Raw genomic sequence first — 9,652 nt, 5'->3', positions numbered from 1 at the left:
GTATGGGTGGGGGGGCTGTTTCTGAACTAGGCCCCTGTCACACCTCAGCGGAATGATCAAGGCTACCTACCTGTAGACATGAGAAAACACAAGAGGACAGGAAACAAGGCCTTTTCCCATGACTTGTGAGTTGGATTGACACAGACAAGTCATTTACAGTTTCTCCAAATAACAGTCAGAGATTTGTTCAAAGTATACTGTCTCATTAGTGGTTACATCCCAAATACCACCCTATTTTCTATATAGTGCACTAGTTTTGACCAGTGCCCCAGTCAAAAGTAGTGCACTATATAGGGAATAGGGTGCAATTTGGGATATGCCCATTGTTAGACATTGTCTATATGGTATCCAACAGTTATACTGCATGTTACTGAATCAACACAAAGCATCAGCATATTCCCTTACTGTTTCCCAGAAGGAGACGGTGGGATCTTCTCTGGAGGGAACTCACTTGGACAGATGGACAACGGAGAAGATTGTCCGACAGAAACTCACAGTACGTCTGCCTCAGCCTGATACATCAGGATATTCCCTTACTCTAAACGTCCTAAGTGATTATGGAAAAGCCTTTCATGAGTTGGACATACAATTGTGCCCTCGCAAAATAGTTTAACCACTATAACTGCTTCAGAGACTTTTGTTAAATAAACGTTACACAAAATAATAACACAAATCATATTCAATTTCCATAAATGTTTATTTCCATTCAAAGGACCAGATTACCTTACTCACAGTTGAGTAATTTCACAAACTGTCTTTGTAGATGAAACAGGACTAGACTTTATACACAGGACACTATACAACCTTTCATCAGAGGAAAGTATAATATTTGGAAAGCGCTGGGGGCTTTTAGTTTACAGCTCAGCGATGGGCTTGTGGGGCCAGTACGGGTGCTTCTCCTTGTCCAGCTTGGTCTCGGGGAACGTGTCGTTCAGATCATCGATGGTCATCTGGTCGAAGGGAATCATGTTCTGGAACTTCTCCAGCTGGAAGACAGGAAGGTGGATCAACAGAGAGAAGAGAACTACATGTCTCTAAATACCGCAGTTGTTCTCAGGGGTTCTACTGTTGAGTGTGTACTAATATCCTAAAATATGAAGAGAAAGTCTAGGGAAATCCGTGTGTAGGGGAGTGTGTGCGTGCGTGTAACCCACCTCCTTCCCATACTGGGCGATGCGAGCTTTGGAAGCCTCGACGTAGGCAACAGCAGCTTTGTTCTGCAACAAAGAAGAAAGATAACCAATAATAATGAAGGAAGCCTCAAGAGCAGTTACGGTGCTTTGCATAATGAGGCTTTTTTCTCTTGAAATGGAACTCTGAACCCATTTCTCACCACCTCATCCATGACAATGAACAATACAACATAAAAGTGTCTGAGTCAAAGTGCCATAATACACATTTAGTGTATTATTAATTAGTTTGCTACTGTAATATTAATACAGGAATGAACTGGAGCACAGTGAAGAGTCATCCTGAATCAATACAGTAGAAGAGTCATCCTGAACCAATACAGTAGCACAGTGAAGAGTCATCCTGAATCAATACAGTAGAAGAGTCATCCTGAATCAATACAGTAGCAGAGTGAAGAGTCATCCTGAATCAATACAGTAGAAGAGTCATCCTGAATCAATACAGTAGAAGAGTCATCCTGAATCAATACAGTAGCACAGTGAAGAGTCATCCTGAATCAATACAGTAGAAGAGTCATCCTGAATTAATACAGTAGCATAGTGAAGAGTCATCCTGAATCAGTACTGTAGATTTATCCTACAGTTTTCTACAATAGCTTTTCACACCAGTGGTCCAGCTACCACTCAAATGATGCACAGCTTGATTATGTTGTATCCCTACAGGATTGAGGAGCATAACAGTGAAGAGTCATTCTGAATCAGTACAGCAGAACAGTGAAGAGTCATTCTGAATCAGTACAGCAGAACAGTGAAGAGTCATTCTGAATCAGTACAGCAGAACAGTGAAGAGTCATTCTGAATCAGTACAGAAGAACAGTGAAGAGTCATTCTGCACATTAGCTTTTAATCCAGAGCTACTACTCACCGCCTCGGCCTCCTGTGTGTTGATCGCGGCTGTGGCTGTGTCCTTGGGCTCAGGGATGGTCAGGGCTGAGAACTGAGGAGGACAGGAGATGGAGAGAGGAGAGATGAGATGAGGACAGGAGAGGGGGAGGGGTGAGATGAGGAGGTCAGGAGATGTGTTTTCCTGGAGAAGGTTTGTCCGCTTCATGTTGTTTCCTTTGCTTCCTTACTTCCTGGTACCATGACAACACTAATATAAATACATTTGATTGATTGAAGCATGTAGCTCCAGTACCGTCCCTGGTCCAAGAACGTATTTCATCATAATGATCACATCGATGTCTGATAGGGATCAACGATAACATGTTCTACTCAAACAACTTTTCTTTTTTTTTTTTTCCCTTGGGGGTAGATCTCTGAAACAACTTAGTTATATTGTGACTGAACCAGTGTTATGCCACACCACACTGAATACTACATAAGACTAATATTGTTGTGACTGAACCAGTGTTACAGCACACCACACTGAATACTACATAAGACTAATATTGTTGTGACTGAACCAGTGTTACAGCACAGCACACTGAATACTACATAAGACTAATATTGTTGTGACTGAACCAGTGTTACAGCACACCACACTGAATACTACATAAGACTAATAGTGTTGTGACTGAATCAGTGTTACAGCACACCACACCACACTGAATACTACATAAGACGAATAGTCCCGTGTAGCTCAGTTGGTAGAGCATGGCGCTTGTGGGTTCGATTCCAACGGGGGACCAGTATGGATTTTTTTATTTATAAAAAAAACAAAACAAATCAATACATAAAATAAAAATGTATGCACTCAATAACATAAGTTGCTCTGAATAAGAGCATCTGCTAAATGACTAAAATGTAAATGTAATATTGTTGTGACTGAACCAGTGTTAAAGCACGCCACACAGTGGACAGAATACCAGATAAGACTAATATGGTTGTGACTGAACTAGGGCGGTCATGAAATTGTCAGCCGGTGATTGTCAAGCAAATAACTGCAGGTCTCACGGTAATTGACCATTAATTAACATAAACACATTTAGCATCTCCTAGCTTCCACGAATAGCCTACAAGCCACTGATGCAGACCTTTGGAACATCTACATTTGAAAAAGTCTAATAAATCCATCACAATAAATCCATTCTTTATTTTAGACAGGTCTGAAGAAACATGATAAGAAAATGTAGTCTGTTTCAGAAGAACAGAATAGCATACTCTGAGTTGTCCTTATGTTAGGCCCTGATCTGGCTATGCCATATGGCTGTGGGCTAACACTAGTTCATTTAGCAGACACGATTTGCTTAGAATTCCGTGGCATTATTTTATAGTATGAAGAATACAATTGAACATAGCTGAATAAAATAAAAATTATATATTTTCTCCAAAGGATTTGAGGGAGTGCACACATGCGGCTATTCTGTGTTGAGCGGTTACCAAAGAAACAGGTACAGTGAGGGAAAAAAGTATTTGATCACCTGCTGATTTTGTACGTTTGCCCACTGACAAAGAAATTATCAGTCTATAATTTTAATGGTAGGTTTATTTGAACAGTGAGAGACAGAATAACAACAAAAAAATCCAGAAAAACACATGTCAAAAATGTTATAAATTGATTTGCATTTTAATGAGGGAAATAAGTATTTGACCCCCTCTCAACCAGAAAGATTTCTGGCTCCCAGGTGTCTTTTATACAGGTAACGAGCTGAGATTAGGAGCACACTCTTAAAGGGAGTGCTCCTAATCTCAGCTTGTTACCTGCATAAAAAGACACCTGTCCACAGAAGCAATCAATCAATCAGATTCCAAACTCTCCACCATGGCCAAGACCAAAGAGCTCTCCAAGGATGTCAGGGACAAGATTGTAGACCTACACAAGGCTGGAATTGGCTACAAGACCATCGCCAAGCAGCTTGGTGAGAAGGTGACAACAGTTGGTGCGATTATTCGCAAATGGAAGAAACACAAAATAACTGTCAATCTCCCTCGGCCTGGGGCTCCATGCAAGATCTCACCTCGTGGAGTTGCAATGATCATGAGAACGGTGAGGAATCAGCCCAGAACTACACGGGAGGATCTTGTCAATGATCTCAAGGCAGCTGGGACCATAGTCACCAAGAAAACAATTGGTAACACACTACGCCGTGAAGGACTGAAATCCTGCAGTGCCCGCAAGGTCCCCCTGCTCAAGAAAGCACATATACAGGGCCGTCTGAAATTTGCCAATGAACATCTGAATGATTCAGAGGAGAACTGGGTGAAAGTGTTGTGGTCAGATGAGACCAAAATTGAGCTCTTTGGCATCAACTCGCCGTGTTTGGAGGAGGAGGAATGCTGCCTATGACCCCAAGAACACCATCCCCACCGTCAAACATGGAGGTGGAAACATTATGCTTTGGGGGTGTTTTTCTGCTAAGGGGACAGGACAACTTCACTGCATCAAAAGGACGATAGACAGGGCCATGTACCGTCAAATCTTGGGTGAGAACCTCCTCGTGGATGGGTATTCCAGCATGACAATGAACCAAAACACACGGCCAAGGCAACAAAGGAGTGGCTCAAGAAGAAGCACATTAAGGTCCTGGAGTGGCCTAGCCAGTCTCCAGACCTTAATCCCATAGAAAACCTGTGGAGGGAGCTGAAGGTTCGAGTTGCCAAACGTCAGCCTCGAAACCTTAATGACTTGGAGAAGATCTGCAAAGAGGAGTGGGACAAAATCCCTCCTGAGATGTGTGCAAACCTGGTGGCCAACTACAAGAAACGTCTGACCTCTGTGATTGCCAACAAGGGTTTTGCCACCAAGTACTAAGTCATGTTTTGCAGAGGGGTCAAATACTTATTTCCCTCATTAAAATGCAAATAAATTTATAACATTTTTGACACGCGTTTTTCTGGATTTGTTTGTTTTTATTCTGTCTCTCACTGTTCAAATAAACCTACCATTAAGATTATAGACTGATCATGTCTTTGTCAGTGGGCAAACTTACAAAATCAGCAGGGGATCAAATACTTTTTTCCCTCACTGTACTCCTATATGCTTAATTTAGAGTTATTTATGCAACTTAAGTTGTGATACAAAAGTTGGGCTATATGCTTAGATTTATTTATACATTCTAAGGCTGCATGATAAGACTAATGATGATTTGAAAAAAGTCACATGAAAGGCATGAGCTCTGCTTTGTTTTTTTGCGCAGGCTGTACACACTTCATCAGTCTCTCTTTCGCAATTTCACAAGCACTTGATAATGCCTCATTTTTTTCCGGCAGCAAATACATCATTCACAAGTGATAGGCTGATATTGTCACCCATCACACTATTCTTTATTTAATTTTGTCTTTACATATACTAAGTAATATATGTGTAAAATTTGTTTTGATTTAGAATGGACCATTATCATGCACCTGTCTTGAAACAGGGGCAGGGGAAAAAATACATGTCATCTATGCACTTACATAGCGAATGGAGGACACTATTCTGTGGTTCATTTTCATGCCAGCCAGGTAGGCTATACTCCTGTTGTAAAGAGAAGCAATGTGCTTAATATTAGGAAAATTTAGAAATAAATAGTAGGCCTAGCCTATAGAAAGTTGATGGGATCGTCCTCTTTTTAGTAGAGGCCATCACTCTGTTTTCTCACGCAATTCCATAGTCTATAGAAATGTTGCGCAAAATGAGCTCATGGGCTCTCTGTTCAATTAGATTTTCGATTACATTTGCATTGATGTCAGAGTGATTAGAGGGACAATGGAGTGCTGAGTACCAGGCAGTTAGCAAGTTTGGTAGGCTACTAATTACCATCAGCAGCATCAGAGCTTGGAGAAGACTAATTACCGTGACTGTCACATGGAATTTGACAGCCATCATGACTCGTGACTGCCGGTGTGGCGGTAAGATGGCCACCGTAACAGCCCTAGACTGAACCAGTGTTACAGCACATGCCACACAGTGGACAGAATACTACATAAGACTAATATAGTAAGAGTGTGTAACTTTATTTTCCCCAGGTGGAACGCATTTAAAACTCATCACAGGCCTTGGGATCTCACCTTGGATTCAAACTCGGCCACCATACCGGCTCTGGCCACATTGGTCTTGTAGAAGCTCCAGTCGATGGTGACAGGCTTCTCTGGCAGAGAGGACAGCCTGTAGAGACAGCCATCAACAACAGCTCATTGATGTCACTTATAAAACAATAATTGTGGGAGTGAGATTGTGGAGCTTTTCATTTACTCTAACATGCATGTACGAGACCCACTCACTTTGCAGCAACCTATGTGTCTTGGTTGACAATACCTTGTAATTCAATTCCAACTACATGACTTTCACATTGGCATATAAAAAGCTAAAAGGGAGAATCGTAAAAAATGTTTTACTCAGTTTCCCATTGACATCAATGCAAGTGAAAAGTTTGTCCTCAGTTGGCTGGCTCTGAAGTGCTAGTCATGAACTAGGCCTAAACGCTAACTCGGGGTAGGCTACGTACTTGGCACCGATGGCGTCTGAGCGCGTCTTGAGGTTGTTGAACATGGCCCTCTGGTTGGGGGGAACCCTCTCAGCAAAGGCCAACCAGTCAATGGCTTTCAATGCTGCACGTTTCCCAGCCATCTTTCTGTCTGCGTCTGTCAAAAGGTTGGAAAAAGGGTAAATATTATATATAGCTGCTAAAACCCCACAAGAGAGATACAGACCATAACACGAAAGAACAAAACAGTTAATGTAATGTCATGAACACTGACCGATCAGGCAGGTTCAAGTCACAGGTGACACTGACTGGCAGCTCATTGAGATCAGAAGCTAGCAAGCCGGACTCCTCAACAACATGGTCACCTAGTGGCTAATGTTAGAGATGTTGCTATTATCTGGCTAACTGATTTGAGTCCTAACCAACACAAAAAACCAATAGAAGTTCTGACAGCGCCAAACTCATGTTTGCTGACACATAGCAAGCTATTTAATGTTTTAACTAGCTCTCACGCTACTAAGCTAACGTTAGGCTAGCTAGAAAATAGTCGTTAGCTTTGCCTAGCTACTACAATCCAACAATGTAGCTACATCATCAGCTTATTTAGTTATATTTTAGACATTCAAAATAATATTTTACGTTCAAAGAGCAAGAGTCAGATGAAGGTCTAGCAGTTAGCTAGCCAACACAGCAAGGTCAGAGCCCAGCTGCAGTGGATATGAACCAATCTTCGACCAAACATAATTCCAGGTATTTCATATCAAACTTTATCGTCTGTCCCAATGGAATATACAATGCAAACATTAAAATGTGGATGTTTAGATGCCATTTGAAGATAGAACATACCGTACAGTGGACAAGTTGTTCCAAATGTGAAGTCGGTTCACCGGACACGGAAGCAACAGAATAAACTCGACGAGAAACTACACCGTGAATTTGGGGGTGCTACCGCCTGCTGACGCATTCCACGTATTGCACAGCAGATTGATCAGAATAGTTTTGTTGTATGTATATATATATATATATATTTAAAGATACTTTTAGAAATAGTGCATACATTTCCAAGATTGCAGCTGTCACCACTTTCTGACACAAGTATGACAGTTATCCTATCAAGTAGATAGGTCTTCTGTAAGAGGCAGAGTTGTGTTTGCTTCATCAAGAATCACCCCATTGCGTCTTTTCACGCCACTCTAGGGTTAAACTAACCTGCTACGAAAATACCTTTGTATTGAAATGGTATGAAAATAGTGTGTCCCGTTGTTTAAAGATGCATTATGTAGAAATCGCTCCACCATTTCCTGGCTGCTAAAATTCGAATCGTTTGCCTAATTTCAGTTTATGTGACAAAACAAGCAGTCATTGCATAGATAATCATAGTACCATCTAAACCGCAGTGAAATATATATATATATATATATATATATATATATATATATATATATATATATATATATATATATATATATATATATATATATATATAAAATATTGTATATTTAGCTGTTTTAAGCTGGTCAACAAAAACTAAACTTCAGAACAGGAAGCATAGAAATAGCACACATATAATAGATCTACCGCTTCTTCGAATTGCTTTCAACAGGAAATGAAAGAGCTATAACTCAAAATGTCTATGTGAATTTGGTCAGGTGGCCCAAAAAGTTACATATTGTAGCTTTAATAGGCTGGTAGAGTGAGTTGCCCTTTGATATTTGTGTAGAAATTGTGCACCAATATTGCATTTGAAAAGCCTGTTATATTAAAGGACACTTTAATAGCATGGACAATTCTATAGATCTGATTTTGAATATGAATAAATATGTGCTAAAGTGTCAAAATTCAGCATATTGACATGTCCCTGACTTCTAGGAAGATTTTAACCCACTTGACCACAACATTTCTCCACGTTTTCACCATGATTGTAAAACCCTAGTTATTTTGTTGCTTTGACAAAATCATTTCTGAAGATTATTATTTATTTCATGTGATTGGTGATTCATTTTAATGTAAAAAAAATGTAAAAAATTAAACCCGTCCCTCATTTTAAGGTAAACCCTGTTACGTGAACTGAACTCTAGTTTTAATGTGGTGATAACAAAATAAAACAATTCAAAAGAACATCTAATAGCAGTGGCGGTTCTAGACACATTTTACTAGGGGGGCCAAGGAGGGGCCAGTGTTTAATCAGGGGGGCACACATAAAAAAACTGGCAACACATGATATTCAAAGATTATAAACTTTATTTTACTTTAAAATCATATGACATTTATTATAACACGTATTTTGTACAAGAGTGCAGATGCAAGAGAGATAGTGCCATAAAAATGAAAAAATAAATAAATAAATAAAATTAAAAAGTACAGGGTACAAATACAGGGTTCATATTCAATGTGAACAAAACTCCAGGATACAACAAAGGGTACAACAATGTGCCATTTCCTATTTATGGAAGCCCCACTATTGTGGACAGTTGATTCCACATTTTGTTTTAAGAAAGAAAACTTTCTGAGTGATTTATAAACAAAACACACTACCCTGTATCCATTTAGGTAAAATAAACCAAATCAGAAAAGAAATTCAATTCAAAGAGGCTTTACTAGCATGACCATATTGACATACAGTATTGCTAAAGCACATAAACAGGGAAACGTGTTACACATTAACATCCAGTAGTCCAATAGGATGCAGACAATAAACATTAAGTTAACATTCGTTTAAAAGCAACAATCATGTCAACACAATGTAGCAATATGAACAACACTGATGGATATCAGCAACAACATGAAAACAAGAATATTACAGGTGTCTGTGTGTGTGTGTGTGTGTGTGTCTGTGTCTTTGTGTACTTCACTGTCAGTTGATGAGCAGGTGTACAAAAAAGGCTTTACAACATATATGGGCAAGTCCATTTAGGACAGCACATTTCCACCATAGTTCACATTAGGAAAAAATGACAGCATGAATGCTCACTAAACAAACATATACTACATATACCTTTTTATACACATTTTTTTCCAGTAATTTTTTAAGAGTGAAAGGGAAGTAAGCAATCGCTCATCATAGGATCATACATATTTCAGTTACAATATTAGTTACAATATTAGTGTTAGTTA

General features: G+C 39.6%; 1 protein-coding gene across 1 annotated transcript; it reads right to left on the bottom strand.

Moving 5' to 3' along the window:
* Positions 1 to 678: 678 nt before the first annotated feature.
* On the bottom strand, positions 679 to 7,490 carry atp5pd (ATP synthase peripheral stalk subunit d). Its single transcript, XM_041869208.1, has 6 exons — positions 7,385 to 7,490; positions 6,560 to 6,695; positions 6,123 to 6,219; positions 2,056 to 2,127; positions 1,155 to 1,217; positions 679 to 986 (listed from the first exon to the last, which is right to left on the bottom strand). The coding sequence occupies exons 2-6, from the start codon at positions 6,679 to 6,681 to the stop codon at positions 855 to 857; spliced, it is 486 nt and encodes a 161-aa protein (XP_041725142.1). The 5' UTR covers positions 6,682 to 6,695; positions 7,385 to 7,490; the 3' UTR covers positions 679 to 854.
* Between the last annotated feature and the right edge of the window lie 2,162 nt (positions 7,491 to 9,652).

Source organism: Coregonus clupeaformis, chromosome 7 (assembly GCF_020615455.1).
Source record: "Coregonus clupeaformis isolate EN_2021a chromosome 7, ASM2061545v1, whole genome shotgun sequence".
NCBI classification, from domain to species: Eukaryota; Metazoa; Chordata; class Actinopteri; order Salmoniformes; family Salmonidae; genus Coregonus; species Coregonus clupeaformis.
This window is presented reverse-complemented; position numbering and strand designations above follow the sequence as displayed.

Bases quoted from the DNA above. Each gene is read 5' to 3' on its own strand.
- atp5pd (XM_041869208.1), bottom strand. From the start codon at position 6,681: ATGGCTGGGAAACGTGCAGCATTGAAAGCCATTGACTGGTTGGCCTTT. The intron at 2,128-6,122 runs GTGAGATCCCAA...TGTCCTCCTCAG, and splicing joins TGGCCGAGTTTGAATCCAAG to TTCTCAGCCCTGACCATCCC. The intron at 1,218-2,055 runs GTGAGTAGTAGC...TCTTTGTTGCAG, and splicing joins ACACACAGGAGGCCGAGGCG to AACAAAGCTGCTGTTGCCTA.